The 20,275-nt window shown below is 28.7% G+C and overlaps 1 protein-coding gene across 1 annotated transcript in view; it reads right to left on the minus strand.

Moving 5' to 3' along the window:
- Nucleotides 1–1,729: 1,729 nt before the first annotated feature.
- Nucleotides 1,730–20,275, minus strand: part of LOC145193379 (E3 ubiquitin-protein ligase rnf213-alpha-like) — a 70,301-nt gene continuing 51,755 nt past the window's right edge. Inside the window, exons 48-84 of the mRNA XM_090072614.1 lie at nucleotides 20,096–20,252; nucleotides 19,742–19,996; nucleotides 19,529–19,636; nucleotides 18,111–18,196; nucleotides 17,436–17,609; nucleotides 17,229–17,328; nucleotides 15,234–15,422; nucleotides 14,552–14,682; nucleotides 13,838–14,286; nucleotides 13,159–13,575; nucleotides 11,590–11,768; nucleotides 11,260–11,496; nucleotides 10,969–11,141; nucleotides 10,579–10,687; nucleotides 10,304–10,401; nucleotides 10,012–10,179; nucleotides 9,568–9,807; nucleotides 9,283–9,394; nucleotides 8,703–9,125; nucleotides 8,454–8,573; nucleotides 8,232–8,297; nucleotides 8,095–8,130; nucleotides 7,880–8,020; nucleotides 7,646–7,736; nucleotides 7,477–7,511; nucleotides 7,288–7,388; nucleotides 7,014–7,170; nucleotides 6,722–6,896; nucleotides 6,524–6,615; nucleotides 6,155–6,412; nucleotides 5,932–6,073; nucleotides 5,745–5,819; nucleotides 5,108–5,565; nucleotides 2,608–2,805; nucleotides 2,431–2,520; nucleotides 2,183–2,352; nucleotides 1,730–1,944 (exon numbers count right to left, since the gene is read on the minus strand). Coding sequence (XP_089928740.1) covers nucleotides 1,812–1,944; nucleotides 2,183–2,352; nucleotides 2,431–2,520; nucleotides 2,608–2,805; nucleotides 5,108–5,565; nucleotides 5,745–5,819; nucleotides 5,932–6,073; nucleotides 6,155–6,412; nucleotides 6,524–6,615; nucleotides 6,722–6,896; nucleotides 7,014–7,170; nucleotides 7,288–7,388; nucleotides 7,477–7,511; nucleotides 7,646–7,736; nucleotides 7,880–8,020; nucleotides 8,095–8,130; nucleotides 8,232–8,297; nucleotides 8,454–8,573; nucleotides 8,703–9,125; nucleotides 9,283–9,394; nucleotides 9,568–9,807; nucleotides 10,012–10,179; nucleotides 10,304–10,401; nucleotides 10,579–10,687; nucleotides 10,969–11,141; nucleotides 11,260–11,496; nucleotides 11,590–11,768; nucleotides 13,159–13,575; nucleotides 13,838–14,286; nucleotides 14,552–14,682; nucleotides 15,234–15,422; nucleotides 17,229–17,328; nucleotides 17,436–17,609; nucleotides 18,111–18,196; nucleotides 19,529–19,636; nucleotides 19,742–19,996; nucleotides 20,096–20,252 — 6,343 coding nt within the window. The 3' untranslated portion in view covers nucleotides 1,730–1,811. The remainder of the gene's footprint in view (nucleotides 1,945–2,182; nucleotides 2,353–2,430; nucleotides 2,521–2,607; nucleotides 2,806–5,107; nucleotides 5,566–5,744; nucleotides 5,820–5,931; nucleotides 6,074–6,154; nucleotides 6,413–6,523; nucleotides 6,616–6,721; nucleotides 6,897–7,013; nucleotides 7,171–7,287; nucleotides 7,389–7,476; nucleotides 7,512–7,645; nucleotides 7,737–7,879; nucleotides 8,021–8,094; nucleotides 8,131–8,231; nucleotides 8,298–8,453; nucleotides 8,574–8,702; nucleotides 9,126–9,282; nucleotides 9,395–9,567; nucleotides 9,808–10,011; nucleotides 10,180–10,303; nucleotides 10,402–10,578; nucleotides 10,688–10,968; nucleotides 11,142–11,259; nucleotides 11,497–11,589; nucleotides 11,769–13,158; nucleotides 13,576–13,837; nucleotides 14,287–14,551; nucleotides 14,683–15,233; nucleotides 15,423–17,228; nucleotides 17,329–17,435; nucleotides 17,610–18,110; nucleotides 18,197–19,528; nucleotides 19,637–19,741; nucleotides 19,997–20,095; nucleotides 20,253–20,275) is intronic.

Here is a 20,275-nt window from a genome sequence, read left to right on the forward strand (position 1 = left end):
ACACTAGCATGCTTTATTCATGTATGACATGCTACATAATCGATAATTGGAGAGTGTCTTTACTTTACTTTCTATAGTCAAAGTTATACAAACATAAAAATACCACTGGATGAAATAAAACTTAATTTTCTGAACTACACTGTTTCAGAAGATTTAAAGGTTCTTCTGCTGATGGTTGGAAAGCAATCAGCAGCTTTAAAGCACCCTAGTCCGTTTTGTAAAACAGTATTACTAAATATGCTAAGAGCTGAATCATATTCTCTAATTTATTTGTGTAAGTTGTACAACAAACGGATGGCTGCTGGGGGAAACATTAGAAAAACTAAAAAAAAATTTTGGCTAGCCAAAGCACTCCTTCCCCTTCAATGTTGGATGATGAAGATGATGACAACTTTGATTTCACTGAACAACTGAGGAAGAAAGTGTTTGGTGCAGGTTACATTAATCCTGGCGAAACAAGCACCAGGAAAGCCATTTCTACTGAAATTGAGAGGTATTTGAATTAAAACCAGTTCCACCAAATACAAATGTACTGAAATTCTGGAAACAAAACCAGTATATTTACCCAATAAGTCAAGCCTGGCCAGAAAGAACCTCTGTATACCTGCTGCACCATAAACATCTGAAAGAGTTTTCTCAACAGCAGGGAATATATACAGCTCTAAAAGAACAAATCTTTCAACCTTAAAGGTTGAGTTGGTATATATGAAAGAAAACACTAAGCAACTCAGTAAAATTTAAGACATTGTGTGGCCAGAAAATGAATTTGGAAAATGATTTACTTTCAGTGTGATTTTTATTTTTTTTATTTCTTAACAAGGAAATCATTTCTTTTTATTGTATATTTGAATATTATAAACAAATAAAAATGAATCTTATTTCAAAAGCATTTTTTATTCTGAATCCGTATAAATCCGTAAAAATAATATCGGTTCAGATTCCAATTTGAAAAAAAATTTTTGAATTGCAATCCGATCCGAAAGTATCGAATCGAATTGCAGTCCGAAAAAGTAATCCGAAAAAATAATCCGAAAAAATTTTAACGAATTTTTTTCCGATACATTATTTTCGGATCAAATCAATCCTTAAGTAATTTGAACCGTTTAGCATTGAAAATTCGGTGCACAATCCGCAAACCGATAAACAGTAACGGATCGGCGGTCTCTAGTTCCACTGTTATCATATATCAAAAATAAAAAAAATTAAATTTTTTTTTATTAAAATAGAATTACAAACAATAAACGAACATAATTCAAACATAACTCAACGCCTTTAATGCGTGTTTTTTATGTGTCTACAGTGTCGTGTAATGTGTAATACAGTGTTATTCTATCCCTTGGATTTTGTAAAGGAAAAGAAGATAAAGCAACATTTTGATTTGAACACAGAAAATTATTTGCTTTTCCATTTCATTTTTTCAACGAACAGTATATAAAGATTGGGTTCACCACATTTATGATATGCAAGTTCTTGAAGGAGCAAAAATTTAACGAAAAATTCACGTTTGATTTAAACAGTTTCAGATTTTTGAAACGAGTAAAATTTCCGAAATATTTCTTGTATTACAAATTTTAAAATGCAGAGTTCAAAAAATATTTTCCAATCTGATCATGAAATAATTATTTATAAAATACGTTAAAAAAAAAAAAAAAACAAAAAAAAAAAAAAAAAAAGACTAAAGAAATTAAAAAGAAATAAAAAAAAATTACAAAAACAACGAAAAATAAAATCACAAAAACTTTATACATCTTTTAAATAAAACTGTTGATAAAAAATTTCAACTTGAAAAAAAAAACAAAAGTAATTTAATGTCACGTGTTAGAAACAACCATTTTCCAAAACAAATAAATGTGCTTCAGTAAAAGTTCTTCACTAATAAACTCAACAGCACCTGTGATCTCTTTCTCCTGCTGATCATAATAGAGTTGAAGAGCCTCGGTTAACCTTCCAGGAGAATAAAACATAAAACTTAGAAAATGTTAATTTAATAGCTTTTTTTAAAAAATCTTAAGGTTCCAAATTTTTTTAGCACTACTTTTTTTGTTTTATTTAAATTTTCTCTTTAAATTTTGCGAAGTTTTAGATTTAGGGAGTTTACATCGAAAACTTTGTCTTTAAGCTGTGTAAAGTAACAAATATAAAACGGGTGAAAAAGTGATCATACGGTATAACTACAGCTTACTTTAAAGAATCATCAGATTCACTTCTTAATGGTAGCTCTAAAACAATATATTCAGTGATAAGCTTTGTCAACTCATTCGTATCGTTATGGTGCAGATCTTTTTCCATTCTTTCAACCACGTTTTTGTCCAGGTCCTCGGACATAAAACATTCTTTTAGATGAAACGGAATCTAAGAAATGAAAATAAAATGTTATCAAATCAAAAGAAATCAGCACTACTGAAAAAATAGAATAAAAAAATCGTATACCTGGTTACTTGCATATATTCGCCGTGCTCGCTCAACAGTAAGCATGAGCCAGACCGAGTACAAGTGCGTCAGCCGGATAAAATCGTGCATCTTAAAAATCATGAAAATAAGATCATAGTCTTATCTAAAATTTAGCAAAATATTAACTAAATATTCTGGAGAAACACGAAAATCAACCTTTCCGCTGACTAGGCATTCTTGCTCATTCATTCGAAGAATATTTGTTAAATAGTCTCTGAAGAACATGTTTGGATCACCTCCAGTAGATATCAATATACCAATGGCCGTTTCAACAGCACGCAAAGCAACAGATACATCTGCAACGTCAAGCATTTCAGCCAACATCCTCGTTTGGTCCGGAGAGGGAATATCAGTCTATTCCAAAAAAATTAAAATACTTATAAAATAGCTGCGAAGTTTGACAAAGAAAAGGGAAGCAAATAGCAAATGACTTTACTGAACATTAAAATTGAACAAATATATTCTTTTTTGCGGGGGTTTCTATAAAACCAGTAAATTTACTTCTAATGGACGATTCGTAAAAATAGTGATTGGTTGAAGGTGGAGAAAGTATGAAAACATTTTAAAGAATGTAAAAAGATAACTTTATACTCAAGATACAATCTCCAAGCTATGTTTCAATAGGCATGAGTCAATTATCCGGACTCTAATCTCCGTGATAAGGTCCAAGAGGGTGTCATTGAAGGTGACGCATAGATTTAAGATTGCAAAGACATCCCCTTCAATAGTTTTTTTTTTAAGATTGAAATACAAAATAATGTCCATAGACAATAATATCAATGTCCATAGACGATGTGTTGTACACAGAGAAATTTTGCAGTAGAAACTTGGCACCACTTTTTTTTTATATTTATTTAGTAACAGATTTCGGCTGTCTAGTTCTTATTTTAAACTATTTATAAACTTTATTCAAACCTTGATTAAATTTTTGTTTATACACGCCTAAACAGATTTGATTAAATTTAAAACTGTTGATCAAGCTGGCCTTGGTATTAAACTTATTTTCTTTAACAAAAATCTTTTACTGTGTGAGCTATATGGGAAGAAGGAGCTAGAACTTGTTGAAACTGCTGACATTCGTTTCGATTAATTAGCATGTCTACTGGTGGAACCATTCAGTTCTCTTGCGTCTCTATATAGTTGTGCTATCAAGCGTTTCAGGCATGGCTAGAACCTAATCCAGACAACAACCAGGTGGAGTTGTGACACATTTCCAATTAGCTGGTCTTTTAAACAATGATTGTGCTATTTCAGCCAATACTGTGCATGCTTTTGCCAAAACTAGAATATATTTCTTCAAGGCTAAGATTTTTTAGGAGTAATTTTTAAAAATAAATATGCACTATATCACATTTTATTTAAACTGAGTTGTTTCTTTGTCCTGAAATTTTTTAAGTAAAATTTAATTAACACATCGACAAAATCGAGACAATCTTGTACAATGCAAGAAAAGGAAACAATATGAGGTTAACTAGTTTGCGTTGCAATCGGGTGCGACTTCGTCATGCTAAGGCGGTTTCGTGTAACGTCTAGCCTGCAATCTCCTAAATAAAATTTTTTAGGTTTTCAAGTAATGAAGCCGTAAAGCATTAAAGTGTTGATTTTTTCAAGAAATGAGACTTTCTAAATTGTTTTCAATGTTTTATCTATTACTTTATCTTTAATTATCTGGTAACTACATATCAAGTGTCCAGTATATTTGTGGTTACTTTATTGTATTGATGATTTTTTTTACTTGCTAAAGCTTTTAATTTTAAATATTTTCAGGAAAAAAAAACTTGTTTTCGTCGATTCCAATGTTTTTATTTCAATTTATTCTTTTTGATTTTTAATTGAACATGTTTCTGTACACTTTACGCATATTATACATGTAATTTTCTGATATTCTATTAAGTCTTTTTTAATGAATTGAAATATTGCATTTTTTTGCAGTCAAACAGCAGTGTTTAATGTGCATTATAGCTTATTTCTCAAATTTTTATAGGGTTTGACGACATTTCCATTGGATTTCATTTACTGATCTCCTTCCACGATAGCATTTCGTAGATAAGAAAAACTCTTTTTTAATCAAAAAAAGATTTTTTAATTTATGTTGCTTGATAAAATGCACCATGCGTTTGTATAGTATTTATAGACCGATTTAAATGCGATGAGATTTACAAAAAACTGAAAGATTCCATGGAGAAACTATAAAGACAGCACAAGTAAATTCAATTTAATATTCGACCACAATAAAAATCCACGAATCATGTCTAATCTGTGGAAAAAACTCATGAAATTTTTGGTATTTCAATTGGTAAAAGTACACCATGGGAAACCCATGGGTTAAGGTTTTTCAATAGGAAACTCATGGAAAAGTAATGACCCATTGTGTTCCAAATGTAAATTCAAATACCATGGATTATTTCCATGGGTTTTCATAGAAATAATCCCTAAGGATAGTAAATGTGAATATAAGTTAGTCAGCTGTATTTCTGCATAATTTTGAATTTTTCGAATTCCAAATAAATTTATGCCTACACTTAGACTGATCCATGAAAAATATCGTTGCAAAAAGAACATTATTGCGCGTCTGATAAATGCAAAACAGTTTCCATTAAACAAAAAACAGCAAACAATATATAGAAACAGCAAACAATATATAGAAACAGCAAACCTGACGAACAGAATGCTTCAACAAAGAGAAGTTCAAACTTTTGACGTCACCTCTGTAAACGAATTGCATAACTTCCCTATGAATCAATGCTTTTCCGAAAATAACATTCTCATAAAGACGTCTTTGAATTACTTCTAAGTTGTGTTCAATCTTAGGAGCTTTCCCAATCCCAAGAGAGTAATCACAATTTAAAAGAACTAGCGGAAGAAGATCGCGATTTCGTTCATAAGATATGACATCACTTTCTTTTAACTGCGATATTGGAACACGCTGAGCAACTTTGGTACTATTAATTGAGTGGCATTCCTCCAAAAACTCGTTTTGCTTAAAAGCTAGAAAATCGATCAACATACTGGCACACGAACCATGATCAGAGTTTGTGCTGATAAAAAATACCAACTTGCTGTTCTCGTCAAGTTTTATCAAAGGGAGAGTTGGTTGTAAACGTTTCTCCCTCTCTAACAAACAAAAATGAGGTAGAACCTAAACTCCTCGAAAATAAACTCGAGAAATGATTAAAAAAAAATAATCATGAAAAGTATTTTAAAAATATAATAAAAACAAAAGGTACCCCAAAATAAATTGGTAAAACCAAGTACTTTTTTTTCATACTACAGAAAAAGTAAGTGTAGCTAACCTGTAAAAAGGATACGCGACTGATTCCATGTTTTAATAAAACATTTGAAGAGTTGGTCTGCTTTTTTTTTTAATTCTAAACCCAAAAACGCGACTAATAGTTTCTAATACGCGACTAATATTATAAAATAATTTTAAATAAAGATGCTGCAGAAAACTGTAGCAAAAAACTAAATCATAAAACACACCCCTGGGAATCTCTGATAAGAGTTGCTTAACAGATTTATCGACAGCAGTTTGCTTGTCTAATTTATAATTGAACTCGGCTTGTAAAAACTTTTGAAGCTCTAAGATCGCTGGCAAATCGTGTATCATTGAAAATACCCCTTCCTAAAAAGTTTCAATAAGTGCGATAAATGCAAACAGAAATCACCCAAAACATTTATCAAGCTAGTAAATAACACAGCAAACCTGTTCTAAAAATTTCGCAAGAATTGATATGTTGTTTTCACCCCCAGTAGCTACTCTAAATTGCACAGCAACCTTTAAACTTTCAACTGAAACTGGCTGTCTGTAGAACCAAAGCTGAGGACTCATAATTGTGATAGAAGACTGTTCGTTTTTTTGTTCTGCATCAAGTTCAAATATTTTCCGCATTATCGGCGAGTCATTTACACATCGGTCTGTTACCAAACACTTGTTAAACAAAAGCAATTCATCATCCAAAGACTGAAAAAGTAACAATTGCTCAATTTACATATTTTACTAAAAAACTAAATAAAAAAGCAAATGGTGAAAAAATCAGCTGTGATAAAAGCAATTGCATAAAAAATAACGAACGCGAAGAAAAGGCTGAATAAATTTCTGGTCAAATGCTTTTTCATATCGGTTCCTGCTATCTACACTTGTTAAATGCATTTTGAAGACATTGTCTATAAAAAAAAACAAAAAAAAAAACAAAAAGTGAAAATGTTTTAAGAAAGAAAACAAAACAATTCACAAAAATAAATCAAATATAAAAGACAAATAAAAAAATACCATTTTCATCACTTAAAAGCAAGTGTTTAAGTAAAATATGAACTGCGGTGTTAGTATCATCATTATTCTTTGCAATTCTATTCGATAAAAGTGTCAGATCCTTTTCAATGTGTTGTTCCAGAAACGTCTGCATTTCATTATCTTTAACCTCTGGATGCACCAGCTTTGTAACATCCTTTGTACAAATTATTGATGGTAAGATTTAAAATAGTTTAGATAACTCTCTTATTCTTTATCTTTATTCTTTTTTTTATTATCTTTATCTTTATTCGAGTTTTAGAAAAACAAATACCTTGACATAACCTGACAATGTTGCAACAAGCAACGAAAGATGCACTAATAGATTTTGAAAGGTGACAGATAGAGGTGTCAAATCACGCTGTGGAATTGCGAAGTTAGTACGTTCAGATGCTGCACCCAAACAATGACCAGGTTTTGTAGTGTCAACTCTTTAAATAAATCAAAGCAACAGATAAAACAAATGTTAGCATATAAAAAAGTCTAAGATTGACTTTTCTAGATAAGAACAAGTAGACAGCAGCTGAAAATTATGTTTTAAAGGATACCTATTAGAAATTACGGAATTCTGAGTCAGCAACGCATGATTTTCTCCACCAATCGGTGATTTACACTCAGGGCAGGAATAAGTTTGATTTGGGCGACCACACTGAAAAAATTTTTTTTTTAAGAAAGCTTATTTATTTTAAAAAAAATTTACTTTACCGTAAAGGAGAATAGTTAAAGCCAGCTCTTACATTTGTGATAACGTAAGGGTGACCTCGAGGACATGCTAAACAATACAAAGAAAATTTAAACAATAAAGTAATTATAACAATATACAGCAATATATAATGTAATATATAAAATAATATTATATGAATTATATTCGTCGAAAATTGTAGTTGTTTCATCAAACAGGTTTACCGTAAAAGAGAAAGGAATTGTTTGCATCACTACGATTAAGACCAAATACTTCTGATAAGTTATCACTTGGCATTGCAGGAAGAAACCAACCCTGACGGAACAACAAAGTTTCAAAATTTGCACAGTATTGTTGCCTTCAATATTTGAAATTATGCATCGTTTAAGGATTAAGAAAAGTACTAATAAGAATAAACTCTTTTTTACAAAAATTGTTACATATTATATGGTTCTTACATGAACATTTTGCGGACAAGTCGCCAACAACTTAAAAAGGCAAGTAGATGGATTGCCATCACTAACCACAACCCAAAAATGATACAAAATAGATGAGAGGTGTTCCAAAACAGAAAATGTTTTCATGACAGATAAACAGGTCTAAAAAAAATGATAAAAATGACCAAAACTTAAACAAAATAAATTAAGAGAACAGAAAAAACAAGTTTAATTACCTGCACTTTTAATATTTGTTGAATTCTTATAAGATTCTATAGAGAACAAAAAAAGAAACATTACAAAAAAAAAACTTCTTCAAACTATATGTAAATAAAACAGGTTAAAACTGCATTACAAATTTTAAACTGTTTACCACTGCAGGAATATTGGACACACCCTTGAAAATTGACAGCTGAAAAAATGAGTTACTTTCATTTTGCTGAAATAAAAAAATTATGTTAAATGTTAAAAAGGTGGAAGTGAATAAGGAACGAAAGAACAAGTGCATGTAGAGCCATTATCATCAACAATAAATCAAGTTTAACTGATAAGATGGATTATTAATTCATATGTGACACATGTGTATCAGAAGTACCTGTTCGAGTTGAATTATCCCAGATACATCTTCTTCTAAAACGTTTGCTACAAAACGATCGCGAACGTCTTTGTAATACTCTCCATAAACCAAAAACTTTTCATAACTGGTTATGTTGGTCTGAAAATGATGTTATGTACTATTTACAAATAAGAATAAAATCATACACAAAATTTTGTGTGGATAGTAAATAAACATCTCAAAAAAATTTGTTTACTGTTTTAGCATAAAGAGTAATTTTATACTTACAGTATCTTCGTCTTTAGTCAGAAGCCACTCCATTTCAGATTTCTTCACAATTTCTTTCAAGCTTTGAATTCCATTATTACGAACAATTTGTTTTAACAAATAAATATGAGCTTCACTATTTTTATTTTTCAGAATAAATTTTGCTAAAGTAGCAAAAAATTTATCAAGAGTAGAATTCAATCGTTGATCATCAGATTTTTTATCCGAAAGGAACCAAGTACACAATATCTGAGCTGATAGAGACAAAATTGCTCTTAATGCAGCAGTATGCTCAAGGAAAAAAATGTCAGTCAAAAACTCGCTGGGCTTGACTTCTTGAATTATGTTATATGCTTCAACCAATTCCTCTGAGATATGATTAAGAAGAGCAATACTAACTACAGTTTCTTTCTTCAGCAAAGAAAACTCCAGCTCCTTTTTATCCTTTAAAAAATAATAATAACATGAATAATTAAAAACTTTTTGGAGAACAATAATGGTTGCTAAAATCTTTGTATATAGTAATTATACAATAGCACAACTATTTAATATTTCATACTTTATTACCAGTAATATGTAGATATGAGAAAAAAAAACTCACCTCCATGCAATAAATAAAAAGATTTACAACTTCAAAAAGCTGACTTTGATCTGTATGTGCAAGTAACTTTGACATGTGTTGCTTTAGATAGCATTCAACTTCTCTGTAGCTCCTTTAAAACATATAAATATCAAAATTATCTGTTTTGCACCTTTAAATATTTATAACGTATCAAAGAAAGAGCTACTAAAACAATCATTTCAACATTTTTATCTTCAAAATGAAGTGTAAAAAAATCCTATAAAATCAGCAACATTTTAAAGTAATATTTTTAAAGAGAACTACCTTTGAATAAGCTGTTGAAGTAGAAATGAGCGAATGACAGGAGTTGAGTCTAGTGCGTAATCTGATATTGGAGAAAATGCTTTAGTGCAGTTGGTAGAAAAAACATAATCCAACATCTTTTTTACAACATCCTCACTAACTCGATTAAAATCTTTCCTTGCAAAGCAAAACTCAGTCACAATTTCAGCATAAAAAGAAATGCAACGTTTTTTGAATTCTTCTTTTTCAAAAATCATGTGTCTAAATTTTAAAGTAAAACTATTCTAATGGAATTTTTTAAAAAAACGCGATTCAAGCTCAGTTATGAATGGCACCAGTATTTTTAGAATGCATAGTTACAATTTATTTACTGCAAAAAGTAAAACTCAATGAGAAAAAACAGCAACTTGATGCTCTGTCTATCCTAAAACACAACTGTTAAAAAACTTTAAGATGAAAGCATACCTTCTCTCTAAGCTTTCTTGAAAGATATCTTTTTCATTAAAAGTAACATTACATTTTGGGCACGTTAAAGTTTCAAGAAGAATGCGATGCATACATAGATGATAATTAGCTCTGCAACATGGTAGTACAAAGGAAAACTCATTGCAACAAATCATACAATCTTCATCACTAAAGTAAAAAAAGAGGAGAAGTTTTATTAATTGTCATTATTATAAAAATGACTTAGACACACACAAAAAAAGAAAAAGTATTTTAAGGAAAAAATTATCCTGAATAATTAATTGCTACATACATGTTGTTAAAATTGATCATAAGAGATTCTTTTAAAAATCCTTCAATAATATTCCATGCTTCTACAGTCAGCATATCATTTGACAGGGTCTCTAATTTCTAATTTTTGTGCCAAAAATAAATATTTATACTTTACTATTGACAAAAAAATTTATTTGACAAAAATTTATATAACAAATACTTTAAAGAGAACAAAACATTTAATGACTGAAAAAAGTAGAAAAAAGCTCCTAACATCTTTTTAAACAGTTTCTAAATAAATTTTAAAAAAACAACCTTCCACATTGAACTCAATAACACAACTTGGTGATTGCAAAAACAGGTTGAAGATTGAAAAACAAGATCAGCAAACTTTTGACAAACTCGAAGCTTACACCATTTTAGTCTAAACATGAAAAAAAACATTTATACTTTTATATACTTTTTGATGTTTTTGATTATATTTATGTGATTTTATTTTTTGATTATATTTTTTCTCAACAGCTGTTTAATTCCAAATTTAAAAAAAAAAAAAACAGAAAAATTAAGAACATCCTTGAAATTAAATGAGTAAGCTGCATGTGCCTTTTGTGGATTAAGTTTGTTTGAGCATGAAAAGCATATAAGTGCACAAATTTATCATGATAGAAATATATAGAACTCTGTTATAACTTTAATATATCATACTGTGATTGGTTTATGATTTGTTTTGCTACAGCATTGCAACTGCTCTTCATTGCAGATTCAACAACATTAACAACCCAAACTTTTCCTTTTCTTATTTCTTCAATAACACCAGGACAGAAGGGTTTAGAAGCAATATCATATAGCAATCTATCCATAACCAACACATCTATATCCTTTGAAAAAAACTCAAGGAATTATACAAGGAAGAAAAAAACAAAAAAAAAACAAAAAAAACAACAACACCTATTACAAATACAAAAAAATTCAAAACCAACCAAACAAATAACTTACAAATAGAGCTTTTTCAACTTGAAGATTTTCTCCGACTTCTGGATAGTTTATAAGCATAAATGCAATATTTTCAAGTCTCTCTTGAAATACTTTGGTGCTTAGAACAATGTGCATAACAATTATATCGCATTTAGCTTTTTTAATTGTGTTTAGTTTTATAATTTTAAGTTCTTTAAATTGTTTATCTCTCACAGCAACAATAGATTTTGCAAAAGAAATTAAAGCAAATGCTAAGATCTAAAAGAATTTAAATGAACATTAAATTTGTCACCAACAAGCTTCTGAAAAAATAAAAAGTATATAATAAAATTTAAAAATATTAATAATTACTTTGTAAGAACTTTGGCCTTGATGAGGACTTTGACATTGATCAGAAAATCTTAAACGCACCAAGTCATAAATATAATCATCAACACATTGGGTCGGCAAACTGATAATTAGGTTTCCCATTGGTAAAGATGCTACTATGTCATAAATTTGCTTGTAGTCATGTGCTTCATGGGTTGCATCTTGTAAATAAAAATTATCAAAACAGTTTTTCATAATCTAATAAACATTTTGATTACATTTTGATAACATTCAATCAATTGCAATGACATATAATAGAAAATTGCCAATATTAAAAGTCTGATATGTATATATATCCATTAGGCTAGTAGCTTTTTGACTTTTTTCCAGAAAATATGACGCCATAGCCCTACACTATGAGAAAAAAGTTGAAATAAGGAAGTATATCTTTATTTTTGGTTTTAATTTCAAAAATATCACCCACCAAAAAATATAAGATTTGTTGTTTGTGTAATAATGTTATTGAAAGTGAAGCAACATGATATGTAATAAATATTTCTGAATATAAAGCGTAGATTAAGGCTCTCAGGAGTTTTCCCATGCAAAGATTGCATAACATGTATGGCCATAAAGATTGTAAAACATGTATGATTCAAATTTGAAAAAGCGAATTTAATTTTCTGATCCAGATTTGAAAAAGCAATTTTATGTGGTTGAATGGCTTTTTCAAATCTGGTAAGATTGCATCATTGGAGAATTACTGCAAAATACCTTTGAAAAGTGCTATCTATGCCAGATACCATTATCTTGCAAAAAACGAGGTGTCACAAAAGTGGATTTAAAATGATTGCGGAAGAATTAGAGTCTTTGAGGATCAAAAAATTAAATTTCCCTGTCATAAAATTGAAGTATATAGTAAGAAGAGTGGAATATTTAATATCTGAACATGACACATTTATAAAGCACCCTGGTCAGAAAGATGAAAAAGTAACTTTTGCTGGTATATTTGACATCACTTGTTGTACAAATGGAGAGTTGCTTTGCGGGAAAGATAAGCAGCTGTATGAAAAACAAGTTTTATATGGTGGGGTACACCACATGGAAATGCGTACCAAAGCATCCCTGTAAAAAAATAAAGGACTTCAGTCAGTCCACTACAGTTAGTCTACTAACTGTAGTGGACTGACATGGATTGTAGAGAATTTTTATTAGTAGTACCATGGCCTTACAAATTTAAAAAAAGTTACCACCCTAATATACATACATACATATACATACATACATACATACATACATACATACATACATACATACATACATACATACATACATACATACATACATACATACATATATACTCACACATGGATAAATATGTATATATATATATATACATATATATATATATATATATATATATATATATATATATATATATATATATATATATATATATATATATATATATATACACATACACATATATATATATTTATTTGTGTGTGACTATGTATGTATGTGTTTATATATACATAAAGTTAGTTAATAATCAACAGTTATTTTCTGTGTAATGGCTATTTTTTATTGTTGCCAAATAAAAAAAAATCTAACCTGGTTTTATATAACTTTTAAATGCATCATCAATTTCTTTAAAAATCCTATCTGAAAATGGAAACTTGCAACGAAAAAATGGATTTGACAATTTTAATGTTACATTTTTTGAGATGAAGGTAATTTTAGAAAACAGGTTCAACCACAACTCTGTGTATTCTGGTTCTCTACAAACAACTCCAAGATTTCCAAAACTATCTAAACTTGAAAGAATAGAGGCAAGAATAGGCACAATGCGATCTTCAGCATAACAAAATAATGCCTGCCTAAAAGTTCCATATGCAGGTTGATACTTTTGTTCAATTGCTTCATGTTGTACCCAATTTATAACATAATCAGGTAGCATTTTGCTGTCTTCTTCAGCTAAACCTTTTTGAAGCAACTGCAATATGGTTGTGACAAACAGGTATTGAAAATCTGAACAAAAAAATCTATATGTAAATATTGCAATTATATCAATTTTCTAATATTTAAAAATGCTTTTTTTAAAGTTATTTAGACAACTAAAAAGTCGAGCTTCCTAGATATGATTTAAGGTTTTATAAAATAGCTATTATGCATACTTTAACATAGCATATGGTGGATTGTTCTATATTAACATATGGAACTAATTATGGATACTGGAACTAATTGAATCATTTTTATATTTCATCTATAATAATGATGAAAAGTACTTAACCTCCTGGATTGCTTCTTAAAAATTTGGTTACAATGTCAATTCTCTGTGAGATTTCTTCAATACTCATTTGTTTTGTTTCGCTCAATCGTCTAATAGTCATTTGAATACAGCCTAAAATTAGTTGAATCATTTGTAATCTTGCATCATCAAAACTCAGAATTTCATGCAAAGATATGCCAGAATACTTGATAAAAGATGGTAAGCTTGATCTACGCAATTCATCAATATGGCAGCACTCCCAGAATGACAAAGAGCTTAATAAATTTAGGCGTTTAGCTTTATAGTTTAGTTGCAAGATAAAAAGAACAGATATCTTTTTCACTTCAAACTGATCTTTTACTTCTTTACAAATATATTGAGCACATGAAATCAGCTTGCTCCTCTCTTGTGCATTATTTGCTTGGATGATAATAAGCTTTCTTTGTTTGCTTTCAACACTGCAGAAATTTCTAAAAAAAATGATAACTTTAAACAAATGTTTATATTTTCCATGAGGACATAAGTTTAAAAGATTTGAATTCTTCATTAGAATAAGGAAAAAAAGACTAATGTACCATGCCAATTTAGCATATAAACATGAACTTAAAAATAACTTTTCTAAAGATACGTGAAACATATGTGCAAGTGTATTGAGACATCAGATAAAATGACAGTGTTTATTTGTAGTAAAAAGTTTTGCAATATCAAATTTTGGAATACCAAACAAAAATCTACCTTAGACAATCTCTGAAGGATTTTTCAGTTTGAAACTGCATTAGAGAAATCATCTCAATTTTAAAATTGTTTAGCTCATCATTTAGAAGCTCTTTGTCACATGGTGATAAAAGTCTTGAAAAAGTGGTTACCTAAAAACATACTTAATACTAAAATATTTTACTTTATGATATTGTTGTTTGTTTATACTACTTCAAGCCATACATTATTTCACAATTTTGGGTGTTACAATTTTGTGTGTTACAACTATGGGTGTTACAGCTATTTAAAAAAGTAACTATTTACTTTCAAAGCAATTTGCATAGAATTTAAGGAATCTTTTCAAAACAGAGGAAAAAATATGGTGGTAGATCTGTATAACTGCAAGTCTTTATGACTATTATCAAGAACAAATCCTTTACAAATACATGTCAAATATCAGAAAAAGCAGAATTTCATTAGTTTCAAAATTCAATAAAGATTTTCAAAAATGTTTAAAACGTGGATTTGCTTCTAATTTTTTTAGTACAGTGGAGTTTCAACTTTTACAAAAAATAACTACATTTCAAAAACAAATTATATTTAAATGAACAAATTATACCTAAGAAATAAATATACTACCTAACATTTATTATTGAACTGATATAATTTAATAGTTACTTTTTGCAGATCAAACCTTTTGTTGATTTTTGATTTAAAATACCTGCATAAACTTGCTATCTGAATTTTCAAGTTCATTTTGAAGATATTCCACCAGATTGTAATGAAACTGCTCAACAAAATAAATATTCCAATAGTAATCAAACTTATCTTTTAAGTTTGTTTTTACAACACGGGATAATGAGTCAGGAGTAGCTAATTTTAGTAGCGCCCGACAACTTTCTTCAAAAATCTAAATAAAAAAAATGAAAAATTTAGACTATTTCAAAGAATGTAAAAATTTCAAATTGAAATTTTTTTGCAAAAAAAACCTAACCTTATAAATTTATCTGGGTAAAAGCTCAAAAATTTATTTTTTAATCAAACAATCCATTAGTTTTATAATTCTCTTGTGTTTTGTTTCAGATAAAACGTGATATTTATATTGATTTCTGAGTTTTAAATGTATTGCAATATTTTGATTTCCTACTTGAAAAAAAGATTGACTAAAAATTAAGGGTATGTCATACAGCATTATACTTAGAATATTGTTCATCTCTGTTTTTTATCACTCTTTATTTTGTAACTTTGAAGTTTGATGAAAATTAATTGAACTTTAGTAGTGCATTGCGGTTAGTACTACTTTATGATTACGATTACTGTTCAATGTGTCAATGACAGAAAATAGTTATCATAATTAAAACATAAGGATTGAAGTTACTTGAGATTGCTTAACTTATTTGCATAAAAAATTATGTCATGAAAACTTATCCCCAATAAGAATTACCTTTTTGAATAAAATAAAACAAATTCAATATTGGTCTTTATTTTTCTTTTGCTCCCTCATTTTGATTCTTTAACTCTCCAACATAATATACATAAAATTTTATATCATAAAAAATGTAGTTAATCATGTTTTAATTTTCATTTTGATTTTTCAATTTTAATGCTGAGTTTTAAAGAGTTAATAATTTATTTGGAGATAACAAAAAATTCTTCATCAATTATTATGACTCAGAGTCAGACCCTTGACAAGCAAATGGATTCTATTGCATTAAACCAACAATTTTAATTTTTATTTCATTTTTTCAGAATTTAAAAATAATGACAACAATTATGGATACCATGAATAAAGATATGTTCCATATTTTATTTGAAGGCAAATTTTTTCAGCACAAAAATTTCTCATGCTCATTTTTTTCCATCATATTAAGCTTCAGCTTAGCTAAATAAGCTTCCTTTTTCTTTTCCAAATCTTCTAGCCTAATAAACCTCTCTAATCTCCCACTGCTGATATTTGTTAGAATGTAAAAATTGGAAAACAAGTGTTTTTGTTTTCTTGTTTTTTTTTTCATATGAACTCTGATGATTTGCAAATGGGAAGTTTAAAGTGTATGCTGAATACATGAGCTGTTTGTCAAAAGTAAAACCTTTTCATGTTAAGACCAAAAAAAAAAAGTAATAATAAAACATACTAAACAGACGCATACTCAGTTTGACATACCCATCTGGTTTAGAATTCTGTGCAATCTATATCTTAAAACATGTTACATGCGAAATCAAATTTTTTTCCAAATAAATCATATGCAAAGCCCTAATATTCTAAAAAATCAAAATTATTGAAAAATACTGCATCACGTGTCTGAAAGAAAATACTAAATCACCTGTTTGAAAGAAAATTTTTAAAAACTTTGCAACCAACAAGGGTTTACAAATAAAAGATTTTTCATACAAAGTTTGTTATATTTTTTTTTTCTAAATTTTTTAAAATTGTTTTTTCTTAAAGACTGCAAAGTTTTTGAAAAAAATATTTCGAAAACTTTGCAGTCAACAAGAGTTAACAAAAAAAAGATTTTTCATGTAAAGTTTAATGTATTTTAGCTAAATTTTTTTAAATTTTTTTTTCTTAATTCTATTTTTTTTTTAATTTCTTATTAAGGAAACTGGAAAATGTTAAAATAAATTGTGCTAAACTAAAGAAAAATACAAAAAATATAAGGAAAATGAAAAACCTCAAACAGTTTCAAAACCAATTTTTAATTACAATCCAAACACATACCTCATCAGGATTGTTATACATTTGGGAAACTTTAAGTATAATAGATGCACAACTGTCTTCGGTGTACCCAATAAATGATTCAGAAGGTTCAAACTCATGTCTAAAAAAGATTTTATCTAAAGCTTTATTGTTTAAACTTAACTCTGAAATGAAAAACTGAACAAATTTTAGACTTACAAAACAATGGAAAACAAGAGAAAGACTTACGTTGATGATTTTAAGCAAGAAAAATCAAAAACCCATTTTTTAAGCCTTTCTGCCACTAATACTTGTAAAGGCTTCATCCCATTCAATATTGTTAAAACATGCTTCTCTAGTCTATTTATAAGAGGTATTGGGAAGGTGTTGTACACATTGATTTTATCTGCAATCACTATGAGCCTAAAAAAAATTAGATAATCAACTTTAAAAATATTTAGTGAGCAGGAATTGAATAAAATTGTTTCACAATATCCTTTTATAAAACATATTTGAGATAAACAAAACTATTTTCATCGCATTCATTATTTTCTTAGTTGTGATACCAACTTAGAGTTAGCACCACACTTTACTTGTTCATGCTCACTCCAAATAAAATAAAATAAAATGTGTTATATTTACAAATAAAATTCACACTTCAATTTACATATAACATAAAATCAAACTTTAAAATTACATATTTTCCTTAAATAGAAGTGCCATTATCAAGAGTATTGTATGTAATTTATAAATATAACACATTTCAAAAAAAAAAGGTTTTAGTCAAAATTTACATGTTAAATGCTAAATCAATTTTTTCCCCAAAGTTAAAATAAGTACCAACCATATTGTTTTTGCAAAAAAAGAAGGAAAATCTATCAAGAATTTATAAGACAGTATAAAAAGTTTTATAAATAACCTCACCGAAAATCTTCATGCACTCTGCATTTAACTCGGTGAGTTCCAATGCCTAAATCTACATAGTTTTTTCCTCCAAGAGATACATAATACTAAAAATTTTAATGAAATATCATTATATTGAAGGGATTTACATTAATACATTGACAGTTAAAATTGTAACATAAAAGTAGTATACACTCCAATATTCAAGGGGTTAAAGTATTTAGCTATTTTAAAGCAGGATTTTTCTACTATTCTCTTTTCTAAAAAAATTTAAAAAGCTTGTGCTTTGTTTACAAAAACAAGAGCAGTAACTTTAAAAAAAAATTTAAATTTTTAGATCTTTAAGAACATTTTAAAAAAACCTTTTAATTAGTAAGAAATCTAAGCTGCTAAATAAGCAGTTTAGAATTTTAAAATCAGGAAACATGATTTTAGATTTAAGTAGAACTATATACCTAGTCCCACTATAAATACTGCTACACAAACTTGATGAATTTTGAAATCTAAAAAAATCAGCAAAACCTCTGAAAGTTTTGTTTGGGCAATCTGCATTCCTATGTGGTATTATTACAATCAGTAAGTCAACGTGTATGAAGCAGTACACATGGAATGGGGTGATAAAGAAAATTGCATTGTAGCAACCAAATTACATAGAGTTGAGAGGAAGCCAGAAAATAGTTTGAATGTTGCACTATGAAAAAGTATTGAAGATCTGCAAAGAAATGGTTGCCTACAAACTCTAGCATCTGTGATGCTTTTGAGAGGCATCTGGTATGAAGGCGCTAGACTATGGTTTAAACACACAAAACAAATATCATTAGATATTGTAGTCAGTGTCAATGGACATGGGCAGGAGAAGACATTATCAAAATTTAAAGAGAAGAAAACTATTGTTGAAGACTTCAGTGGAGAGTTTTCCCATGGATATTATGCAAGCTACCATTGAGAATCGGCCATCATGCATGTATAAAAGCAAAGGGAGGGCAGTTTGAATGAAAAATTTATTTTCATTTATTATGATACAAGAGTAAGTACAACAAAAGAAAATATTATTTGTAAGAGTCGCTAATTTTTATTACAATCCAAAAACTTTATAAACATATTTATGGGAAGATAAATTCAAAAATCAAGTTCAAATATTGGAAAGTATAAATTAAAATGTAATTTAAACATTTCTCAAAATCTGCTTTCCGATGTTAAGCAGACTACTGAAAAGACTACTTATAAACTGCCAAAAAAAACCATTAAAACTCATAAAAAAATTGTGTTGACAATTTGTTTGCTACAAGAATTATTAAAGCCTTTTGTTTTATTTTAAATTAGCTCCATTAACCATTTCCTAAATTAATAATATGCTTTCTATTAATGCATTAGACAGGACTTTGTATTAAGGCAACATAAAATATTTGGCTGCAAAGTAATTTGATAATAAAAATTACCTGGTTTAATGTGTCATAAAGACTTTCATATAGATTTTCCATATTTAGCAAAACAACCCTAGTGCCTGTCTCCATGCAAATCTTTATTCTATTGATATCGCGACAAACCTTTAAAAATTGAATTACATTATAAATACTATTTACAGTAAAAAAAATCTAACTTTCAAAAAAGCAAATAATCTATTGCATCTAATTATAAACTTCATTACTTACTTGAGTAAACTGCTGGTCTTTTGGAAAGCTACTTCCGAAAATGACACAACTTTTTTTATTGTCTTTTATATAATGTTGCTCAATGATTGGCAAAGCAGCATAATCATCAGTCATTAAAAGAAGATATCGAGAGCTTAAACAGTGTGTTTTTTCCAATTTTTCAGAAGACTTTCGATTTTCATAACAGGGACAATTATCAGCAAAATTGTCAGCTATCAACTGCAATGCAGATACATCTGCATATGGAAGTTCATTCTAAATTGAGGTTAATAAGTATGACCTACTAGTGTACAGGTCTGTAGCTTTTCAATGCAAATCATTTATGAAGTATAGTTAAAAGCATTTACTTTTTACCTCAAGTAATAATGTAGGTGGCAAAAATGATTTAAAGATACTCCATGTGTCAAGTTCTTCAAGTCCGCTAAAATTTCTTCTAACTGCATGCTCAATATCTGAGCATGGGGGAATATTTTGATGCTTTCGTGCAAAGCAAAAAACCAGCTTTAACAAACTGAAAAATTAAACATATGTTAA

The sequence above is a fragment of the Hydra viridissima genome, unplaced genomic scaffold (assembly GCF_058129835.1).
Source record: "Hydra viridissima isolate aposymbiotic clone 2 unplaced genomic scaffold, HvirCarnegie_v1 scaffold_15, whole genome shotgun sequence".
Classification (NCBI taxonomy): domain Eukaryota; kingdom Metazoa; phylum Cnidaria; class Hydrozoa; order Anthoathecata; family Hydridae; genus Hydra; species Hydra viridissima.